At 31.3% G+C, this 17,872-nt stretch overlaps 2 protein-coding genes across 2 annotated transcripts in view; one reads left to right on the forward strand and one right to left on the reverse strand.

The window, feature by feature from the left end:
• The window catches only part of Fas3 (Fasciclin 3), a 78,815-nt gene extending 64,297 nt beyond the window's left edge, over window positions 1-14,518 (forward strand). The window contains exons 10-11 of the mRNA XM_076400521.1: window positions 10,813-10,843; window positions 13,468-14,518. Of these exons, the coding sequence (XP_076256636.1) occupies window positions 10,813-10,843; window positions 13,468-13,879 (443 nt within the window). The 3' untranslated portion in view covers window positions 13,880-14,518. The remainder of the gene's footprint in view (window positions 1-10,812; window positions 10,844-13,467) is intronic.
• A 528-nt stretch (window positions 14,519-15,046) lies between these two features.
• LOC143193631 (uncharacterized) overlaps window positions 15,047-17,872 on the reverse strand; it is a 34,266-nt gene continuing 31,440 nt past the window's right edge. Inside the window, exon 31 of the mRNA XM_076399957.1 lies at window positions 15,047-15,416. Within this exon, the coding sequence (XP_076256072.1) occupies window positions 15,134-15,416 (283 nt within the window). The 3' untranslated portion in view covers window positions 15,047-15,133. The remainder of the gene's footprint in view (window positions 15,417-17,872) is intronic.

Below are 17,872 nucleotides of genomic sequence, written 5' to 3' on the forward strand. Positions count from 1 at the left end.
CTAATTGCATACAGTATGCCTGCTTGGTTTGGTTCAGTATTACCCGTGGATTGGAAACTTGAAATGTAAAGTATTTACTTCTTTTGTTCAGAGAGGCGTCATTTAAAACCATGCATTATATCTACGAATCGTACATGGAAAATGTTCTGAAAACCGATCCTGATATATAGGGTGATAATTCAAAGGTTCAGGGTACGGCTCAATAACATCTTAACCTCCATTAGAGCATATTTCTAAGTATTTCTCTTTCCATTTTAAATCACGACCAAATATAGGTCAACCGATTTCCCATATTTACAATTTTATCATTTGAATAGTCAATAACTTTTCTATGTAGTTCAAGATGACTTTGACTATATTTTCTAAGAGCTTCTCTATGTATTTCATGAGGACTCTATATGGTATATCTTCTAGCAGCTTTTCTCTGTTCATCAAACTGACTTACCTAGTATTTTGAATTAGCTTGTTTTAATTTTTGTGCACTTGTAAATCCATTTCTTCTTTTGTAGCTCTTGATTAAATGTATTAATTTAGTTGCACATTTTCACCACTATTTTGATTTAAATAAATTTAAAAAGCTCAATATGTCAATATTTTGTCAACTATCTTGTGTGTCACTCTCTCCATATTATGAGATTTAAATGTAAAAAACTTTTTACATTTTTTTTGTGGGATGTACTTTTAACGGAAAATTGTGTTTTCTATAAACCTTTTCTCCAATTTTTGCGTCCAATTAGTTACAATTGTTATTAAACTTTTTTTTTACAAGTTTGATGGTAATCCAACAACAAAATTCATCTTGCATCTCAAAAACTGAACACGAACTGGGTTCGAAGCTGAAAAATATAATTTATATTTTGTAGTTGTAAAAGGTAGATTAGGCACCATTTAATATCTCAAATGGTGCCTAATTTGTAACTCTGGTCCCTGAACTTATTAAACAACATAGTATATACAATATAATCACGTTAACTCGAAATACAAGTGATCATAATATAGTATTAATATAATTATAATTATTAAGGGTTGTTTTATATTTTCGGGATTTAAGATCAAAAACGATAATTAACCTACGTAATTTCATTTTCAGCTTGAACCAATTTTATAAATAGGTTTTTACTCTGATTGGTATATATTTTTAATCCATTTTAACATCCATTTTTCGCTGCGGCTGTTAGGAAAAAATATGTCAAAATGTTACTTATTAAATGTAATTTGTGCAAACTTATCATATTTGATGTTATGAATCAAATATGAATCACGTTACACACAAGACAAAAGCATTTGTCTTTCAACAATGTATGATGGACGAAATTATAATAAATGGACTTAGCAGTCGTATATCAAACATGGTTATAAAGACCTTATCAAAATATTAAACAAATTAGACATAATCCCAAAATATACAAAGCACCTCTCGTAAATTTAATAGAATATAATAACTAACGAGAATATAATATATTTTTTGTATAATTTAATAAATATTCAAAATCGCATGAATTATATCTAAATATGATTTTAAAACAAATAGAATAAATTGTTTGTAATATTGCATGAATATTACATACTTTAAACATATTTTCAATAAGTCTTCAAAATCTATCAGAAAGACATAATTTTGTACATAATGCATGTTATTAATATGAACGTTTTGTTATGCAATGTTAAAGGATGTATTTTAAATATACTTGCTTACGATTATAATAATTATAATACATGAAAATACATTTTCAAAATTAGTAGAAATCACGAGATCTTATAAGTTACAGGTTATCACTGAAAGACAGATTGTTCAGCACGTCTTAAAACAGGTGTGTCGCCAATAATTAACATCGAAGCTATCAGCCGTAGTTTCATTTCATTGTTTTATATGTCATGTTTCCTTTAAAATGTCTAAATACCCCATTATTTTTATTTATATCTAATCGAGATAAGTTAAAAGTAACTCAGAAGTCACAGAAGCATTTTGTTATACTTACTAAAGGGTTTTTCAATAGAAGCATTCGAATTTCTACAATGATCAAAAGTACTAAGACGGTAAATTCGTGGTGTCATCTATTATAAAACTGTCCACGAAAATTATTTGAGTGTTCTTATCCTCAAAATGCTGGAACTATGGACTGTTATCTTTCAGTTAGGCCATAGAACATTCTAGATGTACTATGTGTACCGGAAAGTCATTACCGGTTTTTCTAACAGATGATTATAGGCTTAAGCAGGCAATGTAATGATTTTACACATATGTCATTTTATTCTATTGACATCTACCTTCAAAGCTATACATATACTTTGCGAGAGTAACATAATTTTTTCTTATTTAATTAAAAGAAAAAACCGCTGGAAGTCATCGTTTGCTGATAGAGGCTTACGATGACCATGTTCTAATATTATAAACATGCGTGGCGTTGTTTCGAAAATTCAAAAGATTGATTTCGTTGTTCAGAAACAGTCTGGTAAACCGAAAATGTATGAAGATGCTAAACTGCAAGACTTATCGGATGAAGCACCAACTCAAACACAAGAACAATTGGCAGAAGCGTTAAATCTGGCTCAAGATATGATTAGCGACCGATTATTAGCAATGGGAAGATGGTAAAGATGCGAAGATGGATACCATATCAATTGAATAACATTGTGCATTCAACATATAACACCATTGTGGAAGTCCAGGGAAGGTTTAAAAGGTGCTTAAATATGAAAATGCTCAAAATTAAATAAAAACAATAATTGTCTTTGGTGTCGAGGATCGAATCCGACAATCTACGTGTGCGAGAACTTTCTTAACTTCGGTGATACTTTGTGGTAGTGACGTTTCAATTTATGTGCTCTTTTTTGTAGATTTTTTGTGATAGTGACACTTTACTGCTAAGTGCGCGAGAACTTTTCTCACTTTGATTAATTACAATTTACGATGACGAGGAGAAGACGACCTGACTTAGGTCGTCGCAGTCAATCAAATGTGCGAAGAGCTACCTCACGTGTTAACCGCACTGATGACCAAAGAGAGACAGATCAAGAAAATAGTCGTATTGCTATGTCAGAATTGCGTTCTTTAGAGGGTGACAATGAAGTAGATAGGCTTAGAATGCAACGAGTTCGTGCACATCAAACACAAGAACGGCGACCACGACATAATGAAATTCAGCGATTCCGCAGACACAGTGCCGCTGTGATCCTGGAACGAGCTGCATTCCACTATGATGTGGCAATAGATTATTGTGCCGACAAATCGGTAACAATTGGGGAAATGACAATAATTTGTAAATATTGCGAAGCTTTAAAATACAGTGGTGAATATACTGGATTATGTTGTAGTGGAGGCAAAGTAAAATTACCACGATTGGTCCCACCACCAGATCCTTTACGCTCTTTGGTTTCTGGGATTGGAAATGATCCTAAGCACTTCTTGGCCAACATTCAGAAATATAACAACTGTTTCCAGATGACATCATTTGGCGCTACATATATTATACAAGACAATTTCATGCCCACTTTCCCACAGTTGGCCCAAATTTGCATGCAGTAGTTACTACACACATGATACATGGACCTTGCGGTATTTTCAACTACAATTTACCCTATATGGTTGACGGCAATTGTTCCAAGCGATACCCAAGAGACCTGATTGCTGAAACCATAACGGGAAATAATGGATACCCATTATATCGTCGGCGATCAGTTGCGGACAATGGGCGATCGGTAGTTGTGAAGGTAAGAGGAAAATGTTGATGTATACAATTGTTGGGTCGTGCCATACTCGCCAATATTATCCAAAGCTATATGTAGATATGTTAACAAAGCTAGCGATATGGCCGTCTTCGAATGCAAATGACGAAATATCACAGTACCAGATGGGTCGCTATGTAAGTAGCAATGAAGCAATTTGGCGTATCTTTTCATTTGCGATCCATGAAAGACACCTTTCAGTAGTCCATTTGACAGTCTGTTTAGAAGATGGTCAGGAGGAAAAAAGTCGAGGATTCGAGATTGTCAAGGATCTCAATGCGACGATTCAGAATTTTCTTCCGGAGTTGGTTTCCTTCAAATTAGTCGACACCGTTATATACCAGGACGACTTAGTCAACTATCCCACGGAGTTTTTAAATTCACTGGAATTGCCTGGATTACCGCCTCACAATTCGAAGTTAGAAGTAGGATCAGTTGTCATCATAACATTAATCAACCTCGATTGTGCAATGGAACAAGACTGGCTGTGAAAAAGATGATGAATAACATCATTAAGGCAACAATCATAAAGGGAAAATACAAAGGAGAGGATGTCTTGATCCCGCATATACCGATAATTTCAACGGATTTACCGTTCGATTTTAAACATTTACAATTTCCAGTACATCTGGTGATGACCATAAATAAATCTCAAGGACAGTCGTTGAAAGTTTGCGGAATCATCTTGGAGTTTCTCTCTTTCGCGCACGGACAATTGTAAGTCGCGTGTTCGCGCGTCGGAGGACCATCATCTTTGTTTGCTTACGTACGACAAAACAAAACAAAAAATATAGTTTATCAGAAAGCTTTAAATTGATTAACAAACTGTATCATAACTGTGTGTGTCTGTAGATATCTAATTGAAACCTTATAAATAGTCAGTATTTCAAGAAATCCATGATGTTTCAAGTATGAAACATCATGTGTAACTAATCGGAAATAATAATAAAAATTAATTCATACCGAGAATTTTTTTATTAATTACGGATTATTAGGTCTTTTATTTATCGATTGATTTATGATTATAGTGTTTAGAACTGCAGTGTCGAATTGGTTTGTCCATTGGTTTGCTAAGGAACATGACAAGTGTTTAGAAATATTTGAAAGAAATGGTTCATCATATACTGCTTCTCTTAACAATTTAAATCTGACTTCAAAAGAGGTTTAGGAAAACCTCCGATTTTTCAGTTAAATTGTACAAAGAAGAGTCTTGATTACTATCACATTTTCTTTATATATATTAATATATTCGCTTTGAATAATTAAAAAAAAAACGAAATTCTTGTTCCTGGACTCGATAATATTCGAATGCTCTTAATGGAAGACCCCTGTATATTTATTTTTTGTATATATTTAGTGTAATTCTCTCCAGTTAACAATAACGAATTTAATACAACAATCAATATTAAAATATAAAGGCAAATTGACAAGAAATATGCATATATTTTATATGAATATGCTTCTGAGACTTGGAATGTTGAAGCTTTAGTTTAGCTTAAATTAATGGCGACAAGTCAATTTAATTTAAATGTGTTGTAGACTACTTTTGTAAGCTTATTATCTTTTATAGTAGAAATGTTTTTCTTTAATAATAACATATTAATAAAATATAAAATGTTAAAATGTCTCTTAATTCGGAGTAATAATCAAGTAAGAATCAATTCAAAGTACAATTCTAAATAATAACTGGTACATTTTACACTATTAAATATCACTTGCATATGTTTTTATGTAATAAGCAATAGTACAAAACTGCAATGATGTTAAATTATGACTGATAAAAGTTTCTAAAATGGTGGTAGTTTTGCTAGCTGAACAGCTATAAATATTGTAATATATTCTGCAGGCGCACAACATTGAATGTTTTTCTATATAGGATAATGCGCCTTGTTTTAACTGGTACAGCCATTATTGCAGAGAATTTAATATAGTCTTTGATGTTTATCAATTTTGTTTAAAAGAAAATATAGTGCAAAGGAATCATAGATATTTCCGCTAGAGAAGTTTCCTTGAGATCGTTCAATAAGAAACAATTTCAGTCATTTGTTTTCAAGTTCGAAGCAATTTTGCATACAACAAATATATATTCTTCCGCCATATATTTTCAGTCTATAATGAAGACTTTATGTTATTCGGTTGAATTATTTTAATCCTGATTAAATATAGTATAAAAAATAAAGGTCTTTGTTTTCATATTGCACAAATTACTCTTAACACCAGAATTACTATTTACAATAACTTGTGTGATAGTGATTTGATAGTGATTTAGTAAACTAACTTTTGGTTGTGTGACTCTTTTAAAACGCGGTCAAACTAGGTAAAATTGGAAGGAAACAGAAGTTTGAACAGCTGCAAAAAAATTACTGAAGCGGTTGTCTAACGATAGCGGGTATAATTTCATATCTTTCTAGCGGTATTTCAAATATTTACTTGTAATCTTGATCGATTTTTATTCGCATTTATTATAAATATTTTATTCGCACAAATTATGTATTTAACTAGAAAATACTCTAAACTATCTTAATTTTGCGAAAGATGAGTATCAAAAAGAAAATACTGCAATATTATCTAGACGTATAACATATTTTTGAAATGGTATTATTAGGAGTTATCTACAAGATGCGTAAATTGTTATCACGGAAGAATATTTAGCAATCATGTCAATCTCGACTGGACTCATGTAAGATAGTGTCTTACGACTCACCTGTATACAATTTACTATACAAGTTGCCGATATTCTAATAATAAAAGAAACAGTACTTGACATATTTGTTGAAGACAGTCATTTTGGCAAAAAAAAATAGAAATACCAGCATTATGGGACTCAAATTATGATATAAAATCCCAATTCCTCAAGCAGAGTGAGGAAACTCTAGTAAATAACTGGGTACTCATCTCGATGTCTAAGTAAATCATGAATTTCACATTAGACAAGAAACTAAACAAATAGGGCTCAAAGTTACACAGTAATACAGATTGGTCGAAATTTACTGTACTGCCAAATTAACATAATAACGAAGAACATGATCTATCATCCCATAATAAAGTAAATGGCAGATATACCGGAAAGTCACAAACCTAGATAATTTTCAAGAAAATGGAGAAATTTATTTATTCAAAGTATTGGCCATTTGATTCTATACATCTTGCTTATCTTTCAGGCAATTTATGGATGCCATTCCAAAAAAACTATTTGCTCTTTGAGCAAAACCATTCATCGAGCCATTTTCTAACTTCTGCGAATTTGCTGCAAACGCGTGTCCCATTAGTGCAAAAAGTTAATAGTCAGACGAGGCAAGGTCTGGAGAGTACGACAGGTGCGATAATATGTCCCATCCAAGTGCTCTCAACACTTCCTTAACCGGTTTTGCTTTCTCAGACGACGCAGTATTGTGCCGCATTTCACTTTACCGTATCTTCGGGCTCATTCTGGACGTTTTTCGATCAATGCATAGTTCATATTGACTATTTGTTGTCGGTAGCGATCACTAATAACTATTTCGCCAGATTTCAACAGATCGATCATTATTTTTTGCGCGTAAAGTTTTCAAAATAAATCCGCTTTTTATTATCCGTCACTATTCGATGCAGAAATGACTCCCGATCGTACCTTTGAAGCAGCATTTAACATTTCAATTTTCCATTTGTCGGTCATTCACTTGATGTGGCACCCATATTCCCCCATCTTTTGAATTTTCCCCATTACTCGTAATCGGTCGATAATCATTTCTTGGGCCACATTTCACGCTTCTGGCAATTGTGTTTGAGTTTCGGTTGGATCTTTATCCAATAACTCTTGCAGTTTCGTTATTTTGTTCGTTTTGTTCGAATGTTCTTTCCCATTAAAATCACCAATAAAATTTTAGCGACATCTGTGAGAATAACCGGTAATGACTTTCCGGTATACCTCATACAATAAAGAATATTACCAACCAGAAAAATAATAGACTGTATGACTTCATAGTTAAACCAACGTATCCATCTTGAATTGTATCCAACAATGTTTCTAAATTAATTGAATAAATTATTTATATTCCTTAGTATTAATTATACAATAATTTATTATAGAAACTCAATACACACAATATATACATAACGGACAAACAATGACTCCATAATTTTATAATTAAAATAAAAATCCAACAATATAAATTTAATAGATTTCCTTTGAGTTAAAGCCGAAGCGTAGAAACAAAGTAAAATCTTCATAAGCATTCGAGGCACACGTAGATTTGATATCATTTAGTTATTTTTTGTTTTGCACAGTACACAATACATGATATTCACTAGCTTGTAGATTTATTTAACCTCCTGCAATGAAATATATTAGCTTTCATTTGTTATAGGTGGCGCAACAGTAATCGATTATACAGGGGGCGATTCTCACCATCATTCTGACGCCATCAGCGGCGATGGAGTCGATAATCCGCATCATCAAGTATCGACCGAGTACATCAATGGTAACGACATGATCAAGAAAGACGAGAAAATCAACACCGCAGTGTAAACACCGTGTTGTTTTCTTGTAACGCATCATCGACCTTATCGATATTTGTTATTGGACAAGTCGTGACAATGTAAATAGGACAAGGAACGACGGCACGATGTGACGTGCTCATTTTAACGCGTCATTGAATAGTCAATGCTCAAGAAAACTTGTTGATGCACTGAAAATATATATTGAGTCTCATTTCATCATTCACATATTTATATTTATCGCTTGTTTTTTATTCACACAAACCCATGGATGTTTGTGATTTTTTATTCAAATAATTCAATACTTTGCCAAGAAAATATATTGGATGTGATATGTAAATATTCACACATTTTTCTATCACTGACAAATATTTATGTGAATTATTTGAACCAATTAAGGCACATTAGGCGAGATATATTTCTTGATAAATTATTTTATAATTTATAAAAATATATATAATATTCATTCATGCATCATCTTAATATCAAGAATTTGAAAGACATAAATGAATATGATTATTCGTATACATATATATACGTATGGACACAATATATATAATTCCAGAAATCAATGATAAATATCGATGATGTGATTTTTTAAATTAAAACATTCCATTTTAGTGCAAAAAATATTAACGAATTGGAGGCCAGAACAACATGGCCTACTGCGATCAAGCCACAAAATCAATTCAAAGTGTAAATATTAATTAAACGATCGGTAAATTGAAATAATGCAAAATTAATTAATAGTCCAATTTCCAATAGAAGATTAACACAATAATGTCGGCTTCAATTTTCACAGTAGCAAACAGAATCAATTACAGCCTGGTGACATTCCAGCGTACAGGTCTCAAATCATACATTATACATAAACTATTTCTATTATAGCGTTTAGTTTTTGTTACCTATGAAAATATATAAATAAAGTAAATAATGGATATGAACTTGTTACGTAACTACTTGGACGAATCGTTGCACTGACAATTTACGTAATAACTTTATTTCCCCAGACTTCTAAACAGGTTGTTTCTCTTGTGTATTATTTTAAATATATTCCAGTTTTCTTGAATATATTTGAAATGTCAACAATAATCCAGTCAGATGAGTTCTTTTTTAGAGATAGACAGTTTTGTGGATAAATAAAAAGAGTAAGAAAATTGACTGCTATTTAACCAGAATGAAATCCTAGTGATTTTTTCAATTATTAAATATTAATATGTTGTCTATTAGATATATTTAATGTAAATATAATTAATTATTTTGAAAAAAAAATGAAATAAAAATATATAAACGACACTGTCTGAAACATATACATCTATGTACTATTATAACTCTCTGTGTCCATTATATTAAACGTTTTTCTTGTCATTTGTTTGTACAGGGTTCTCGTTTCACATATTTTTTGAGTTACCAACCTCAGCTTGTTTTTTCGTTTTCAAACGAAAACCCATCGCCCTGTATAATCAAAACTACATTCTATTGTATATTTACATATATATTTTATATGATAAGTATAAGGCGTTTAGTTTTAACATTCGATGAAGATTTAAATCTATATTTTTTGTTACGATTAAGATGAATTTAATACTCAACATTTTCCAGCTGATTGCTCTTTGATATTGTTGTTAACTGTTTAGAGAAATAAAATGTAATAGAGCATAGCATCTTATGCTGTTTTCTAACATTGTAAGTTTCTACTTTATAATTTTCGTGCTTCTAGGTTGTTTTGAAAAATGTAAAAAGGATTTTTCGAAACGCAGAACTCACCATAAGAGGGAAAAGGAAATAAATGATTTTTACCTGCTTGCTTGTTAAGAAAAGATAGTTTAAAATCCTTTTTATATATTTAAAAATTATGTTGATTTTTTCGTTTTTAATAAGTAAATTATCCGAATTTACTTTCCCATGGACCAACAATATCTATATTTTAACTCTCATATATATTTTTATTTAAATATTTACTGCCATATATTCAATAAAACAACTGGAAAGATCAGTTTATTATAATAATATAAAGTTTATTTATATTTGATTGAGTTTGGCGTCACTTGAAAAATCGATGTTTTTTATGTAAGATAAGACAATAATTTTTTTTTCTCTACTATACTCTAAGATATATATGTTAGCACTACATTTAAATGTATCATTTTTTTATATATATAAATTCAGTTTCATTAATTCTGTGCAAGTATTTTTATCATATACTTTCATTCATGTTCAACTATCAAAATTTCACAAATCAAAAATAGATAATACACTGTATATCTATTAGTTACTCTACATTATCAATTCTCGATTAATAAGGCAGCAATTAATCAGCAAGTTGTGTTCGGTTCGCGAAGTTTCTTCGAAGGAGGAGGTGAACTTTTGGAAATTTTGTACAGTTGGACTCGTTTTTCGTATTCTCTCAGTAATTTATTTAGTGTTAGAACGCTGTGTAAACTTTTGTAAACTTTATGTACTTAAAAATATTCTATTTTAATTTGTTTTATAAATAAAAACGAATTATTAAACTCAAATATTCGTTTGTTTTATTGTTAGCACTGACTTTACTTTACCACATATGAATTATGTATATATTTAAGATTATTTACCGATATTTTGCTTTAGGTCAAGGGAACGATGAAAATACTTCGGAACTGTAAGTTTTCAAAAATAGTATTCATTAATGCATTACTAACCCTACTATAGAATGTACATTAACCCAGTTCGTTATGTAATAATATCTTTGGAGTTAACAGTGTTAGGACTGCCTTTTATATTTCAGGATTTGATATCAAATATATTAATCAGCATTATTTGTTATAAGTTGCCTTATTTCTTTTTATATCTTAGCCTCATTTTTACCAACTAGAATGTATCTTAACTGGATGGATTTTATTGTTTTAAAAACATTTTTCATGAAAATTAACTGAAGACCGCTGAAGATGAAAGTGCGTGAGGTGACTGAAGCTGTATGCATATGATCTGAATGGGTTTCGAGGCATGAATACATTACAAAACATAAGATCCCAAGGAACACTTTGCCGAAACAATTATATTTCATGCAAAAAGTAACTGTAAAATATAGAAACAATTTAAAACAGTTCTTTAGAATTTATCATACACGGTATATCTTAGGCAAAGTAGTATTCTTTGGTGAGAGAGTTATTTTTGTATTATGTTCTCCGTAGACACATTGAATCTATCCAATTAACGTTAGCAATTTTATATTAATATATTATAGACATACCACCTAAGTATTATATAAAAAAATATTCCTTACGCTAAATATTGGAGTTCACTAATATATTGGACAAATTTACTACAAGAATTATCACTAATTAGAATATAAAAAACTGAGGTTTTGATATCTTCAAACCCACTATCAGAAATATATATATTTTTGTGGTGTCCAATATTCAAAAAAAGGTCTCCTTGTTAAACTTGATAGATTGTCCAGAATTTAAAAAAATTATAATACAATTGTCTACAGATATCATAAATCAAATATAATTTAAAAATAAATAAATATTCCTGTAAAACTAGAAATAAAGCGACTTATAATATTTTTACTGTAGTCTATTCAAAGTAGCAGTGAACTCACGTCATTTTAATTTATGACGTCAGAATGTCGCAATGTTGTTGCATTTAATTTTGTTATTTTTCACATTTTAGTTTATTTTAGCTTTGATATATAACAACATTGAAATATAAATAAAATAATAAAACAAAAATGTTATAAGATATAATTTATTTTAACATCTAATGCATATATTAGTGAAGGACTTAAAACAGTTAATTAAACAGCCATAACAGTTCTTAGGTTAGAGTTATTTTTCTCTATTTACATTGAATCGTCATACATCTTGATAAAGTGAGTTCACTGCTATTTGGGACATATAGTCTATCCAAGTTTTGTATTTTGTATACACGCAATCTAAATTTATGACATCAAAACGTTGCAATGTTGACGTATCAACTTTGAGTTTTAGTTCAGTTTGGCTGTGACATACAACAAAGTTCTATTCTAAATAAAGTAATTAAACAAAAATACTGTTATGAAATATAATTTGAAAAATAGTTTCCAATTTATCTAATATTTATTCACAATTCCATCATGTGTCAATTTCTTCTTCAATGTGCCTGATGGAGTTCATTCAAATCAAAGGTGTTATTAACCATTCCTGTTTCCAGCATAAAGTACAATATATCAATATATCTGCAATGAATTATTAATAAATGTTAGGACTAATGACACCTAATCAATTGTTATTCTGACGTTGATCTTTTTCCATCAACTTTTGTTGTCAAAACACTATTATTATTATCATCTTCCATGAGTGACCGTTGGGTATATTGGTCAGATTCTGAAATATCCATGTCTCATAAATATATAAATTGGAATAATAAGTCCTATTTCATTTTATTATATGTTTTTAAAAATTGTATTCTCTTAAAGGCAATATCCGAAAATTACATTAGACCTCTTCGATACTTTTCAGACTAACAGTTTCATTTGAGATAATTGTATTAAATTATGTTTGCACTGAAAAAACACTCTCTCTTTTGATGCATTCCATATATTTAATCTCTGATAGAGCTAACATCAAGCTGATTTTGATTCATCACCCGCTTCGTATGAGGGTAGTTTTTTTTTCGGTGCACTCAAGATTATATTTTCTAATTTTTTGAGATATTTCAGTGACCGTGTCCATACTAATATTAAGTATAGCTGCAACACGTTAAAAATATGTCCAATAAAATGGCATCAAATTAATATTTAACAGTAAAAATTCTTACCTCTCTAACGAGTTTTACTGGCAAGACGGGACCTCCATTCTCCCGTTCCTGTAATCATCGTATCGTTCAAAGTAAATGAGTAGACGCAATCTGTTCTATCTGGCTTCAGAGTTTTCAATCAGAGTAATAATGAGCAGCGTTTTGAAGTTTATCAGAGCAAGCAAAGCATTAAAATTATGTTTGCCAGCTTATAACCGCTTATCACTATTGTTTTGAAGAATGTTACATACATTTGACAACGGGAGGCAGGCTAGTTCGTTACACGTTCGAATATATCAGAGAGCAGTGTTTTTCTTTTTAACTTTTCAACTAGAATAAAATGAGAAGGAAAGTATTGTCTGATTCTAAAACGAACTTACAAATTACGGCAGACAATATATTAAACATCTTGATGACGTATGTACAAAACTACTTTGGATAGACTATATATTCAATTTATATTCAATATCGAGATATACATTAATAGCGTCTACATTTTTACAGGGGCGATTCAGAAACGGGTGACGCGCCTCCAAAGGAGAAGAAACGCAAGATGCCTACCCTCCAGGTAGCTTTGGACCTGTTCAAAAAGAAAACCGATAAAAATGCATCCAACGATCGCTGTTCGGAGCATACCGACGAGGACGAAGCTGACGCCGATACCATACCCGCTGAAGAACTGGCGAAAACGTACGACGAAGTGTCGCCGAAAGAAGCCGACAAAAACGACAACACCAAGGACAAGGGTTTGGTGTATGCCGAATTAGATTTGGTCAGTCCCACCTACACCAACTTGATGCCAGTAGTCAAAAGTAATGATGAAAAAACCGAATACGCCGAGATCGTTTACAAACCCACCAAAGATGGAAACGACGGCGACGACAAAACAAAAGCCGAAAAGGATAAAAAGAAATAGCTCCAATATATATTTTAACTAAATTAGTTGGGATAATAATGATGTTTCATTATTTGAAAACAGTTCTAGCTAGTTTGTTACAACGGCCATGTATAATGTTTAAATATTCTAAATAAAACACAAAGCACCTACAAGTTTTTTCATATTTATTATTATATCTTGTACAACTTAATAGAGCATCAGTGCCTTTAATCTAGTTTAACAATCGTTTATATTTCTCAATTTACACATAGTTTTAGATTTATGTACAAACTGTGGATTATATATGAATGTGTTTTATATAATAATTAATATAATATACCAAGGGCATAATAGCATGTATATTATATGTTACATAATTTGTTTTTCGTTATTATACGTATTTTAAGAAATATATTAGGATTTAATTTTTTTGACTGCATTTTGTTTGGATAAGTACCTTTAGTTTAACTAATAATTATAAATTATTTTAGTGTTCATTTAATTGTTATTAATCTATTTTTTTTACTTTATTATATAAAAGATTTTAGTTAACGAAGGGATTACTGTTTTTCTTTTTTGAATATATATATTTCAGTTAATTAAGATTTTTGGTACCACTATGAATAGGTACTTATGGATTTTGTATTTCTTTTTAGATAATAAAGAATATTAAAACTACTTCTTATCAATTTTCATGACCTTAATTGGTTTGAATCAGTGCTTTCTCCAAATATAATAATAAATGTCCGAACAACACGAACAGTCATGGATATTTTTAAATATATATTTTAGTCATTTTACCTACTAGGGTTTATCTGGACTGGACCTACTGTTTAATGTAAGCTCTGATCCACAGTCTTCGGCATTAAGCCTGCTGACTGGCGAGTAACCAACTTTGAAGAACATCCCAGAAAACATCCGGTCTTACCCAGCCTGGTTACTGGCGTGACTGGGATTATTTTCCTGGTAGGATTTTGCACTTTTGCCTAAAGACAATCACAAACATAATGACCATGTCCCAGCAGGATTCGAAACCACGACTATCGTAACAGCAAGAGGACCGTACTGTCGCCTTTACCACTGCCCGACCAAGCCAAGCAGTGATGGATTTAAATTTTTTGCGAGGGACATTTAAAAAGTCGTTGATTTATTAAACCACCTTCGTAAATAAAGAATATTTTTATATTACATTATAGAAAGTGAATAAAAGTTTATTTGTTTTTTTATTCTCGTATACATCAGTCATTACATGTCAGTATTTTACGTCACATCGTTACAAATAAAATATATGATTTAGCTGATTGGTTTCAGGTCAGACACGCTCACTTCATAAATATAGAAATCTCCTCCTCTCAATATCATTGTGAGCACGTGAAGCAACCTGTTTAGACTGGTGGCTCTCAAGACATAGGCTTTCTCCATTCCTTCCAGGAACATCGGCGCTCCATGAGCGTCGGCTTCGAACGCGAAATATTCTCGTCTAGTAGTTTTCCCGAAAGCCACTTGTTTCTTGTTATTGTTAGATTTCGTGCAACAAATGATTCCCGTTCTTTTATCATAATTTTCAAAGAAGAATCTAGAACAATATATAATTATAAAAGTAACTAATATTAACATTCATATTAAGTTAGACAATGAGATTCTTTTACGGGCCCAACATTGTTTTTATGATGCAATTTTACCAGGTGTACCGGAAAGTCATTACCGGGTTTTCTAGCATATATCGTATGCAATGTTATAATTTGACACATATATCATTTTATGCTACTAATATTAAGCTTCAAAGTTATACATAATATATTATGTAAAAGTCACACCGTCATAGACTTATACCTCTTTGAAAATGTCAAGTTTTGTACCTGAAAACGTGCATTTACGTCACGCATTACTTTCCTTATTTAATCAAAAGAAAAAAGCCACTGAAAGTAATCGTTTGCTGGTAGAAACTGTGAGCATGATCTAATCTTAATGAGGCGTAACCATCTAAAACGTAAACATGTGAGGCGTGGTTTCAAAAGTTCAATAGTGGTGATTTTAATGTGTAAAAACAAAGAATGGTCATGTAGACCGAAAAAGTTTGAAGATGCGAAACTGTAAGAGTTATTGGAGTAAGACCCTACCTAAATTGAAAGACATTGGCAGAAGCCTTAAATGTGGCCCAGGAAACGATTAGCGACCGATTACGAGCAATGGGGAAAATCCAAAAGATGGCGGAAATATGGGCCACATCAATTGAACCACAGTCAAAGAGAAAAACGAAAAATCGTCTGTGAAATGCTGCTTCAAAGGTACAATCGGAAGTCATTTCTGCATCGAATAATGACGAGTGATGAAAATGGATTTATTTTGAAAACCCTAAACTCAAAAACATGGTTATCACCTGGTGAAGCTGGCCAATTGACTCCAAGTCCAAATCGTTTTGGTTACAAGACAATGTATTGTGTTTGGTGGGACCAGAGTGTCGTGGTGTATTACGAACTATTTAAACTTTATGGAAAAGTTAATAGTTATCGCTAGCTACAAGAAATGATCAATTTGAATCACGCATTGATCGATGAATGCCTTGAATAGGCCCGAAGACACGCCAAAGTGATTTTAGGGCACGACAACGCGCAGTCTCATAAATCAAAACTGGTGAAGGAAGTGTTGAAAGCACTTGGATGGGACATGTTATTGCACCTGCCGTATTCTCCAGACCTTGTCCCGTCCGATTATCAACGTTTCGCCTGAATGTAACACGCGTTTGCAGAACAGCTCTTCGTTAATAAGTTAGAAAATGGGTCGGTGAATGGCTTTACTCAAAGAACAAATAATTTTTTTGAGATGGCATCCATAACATAACTGCCTAAAAAATGGGCAAGATGCATAGAATCAAATGGTCATTTTTTTAAAATTTTTTTGAAAATTATATAGTTTTGTTTCGATTAAATGGTAATAAATTTCCGGTACATCCTGTAATATAAATTTGGAGAGAAAGAAATTTCGGTTTTTTCTTAATAGATGGATTTAGAGTCGCATTTCTTTAGCAATACTTGTGCAATGAAACCATACTATAGCGCGTTCGAAAGGAACAGTCCAGTGGATATTCTAGATATTCAAGATATAAAGGTCATTCATTTACTCAATTAAAAGTTATTGATTTTTGAAAATTGAGATTGGAAGGAGAAAAAGGGAATTCGTTTTGATAAACAGAAACAAATCAAAATTGCTGTTTCCACAACATATCTGAATATACCCCAAGTTATCAATTTATTTATTATCCAAAAATTTAAATGGAAATTAAAATTCTCTATATTGTTTTCTGTGGCTTACAAATTTTTAGGGAACTATTTCTTATATATAACTTCTATATTATATATTATATATTAGTTATATATATAACTTATATATATAACTTCGTCTTGTATTTGCCCAAATTAAAGATAGTCGTTTAGTCAAAATTAAAAATAACTACATAAGAAAATAAACTAAAAATATTCATTGTGGTGAAAGAGTTTACCACATTAAACGCGTCATATTTGAAATATCGTCAACGTTTTAGAAAACCTAGTAAATTTTATATATAAAATCACTGAAAGTATTGTAAGAAGCTTGCAACAGAAGAAGTTTGATTGGATATTGTTTTGTGAGTTTTATCTAATATTTAACTCTCGTGGGTAACGAGCATATAAACAATATCTAAAAGATGATACTGGAATTCAATCTTCATATAAGTTTTTTAGAGTATTTACTTTTTGCCAAAAAATAGGCAAATGACGATTTACCTAGATCGTGTATACCGGACGTTTTCCCTGTTCCCAATACTCAAGTTACCGATTCACGAAAAGTGTCTTGAGACCATTAAGGCGATAAAGGAAAATTCCCTTAAGGGGATGAAGTTATTCCAAAATCGGCTTATAAAAAGGGTTTAAAGACTGGAATAAATTTAATCACTTGAGGCTTTTGTTTTATTAACAAATTCCACATATTTTGTGTTTATAGTATTGACTCAGCTACATTTCCTAACAATCGATACAATATACAAAATAGTTG

Source organism: Rhynchophorus ferrugineus, unplaced genomic scaffold (assembly GCF_030347505.1).
Source record: "Rhynchophorus ferrugineus isolate W39M unplaced genomic scaffold, kcgeb_rfMv2 rfM3, whole genome shotgun sequence".
NCBI lineage: Eukaryota > Metazoa > Arthropoda > Insecta > Coleoptera > Curculionidae > Rhynchophorus > Rhynchophorus ferrugineus.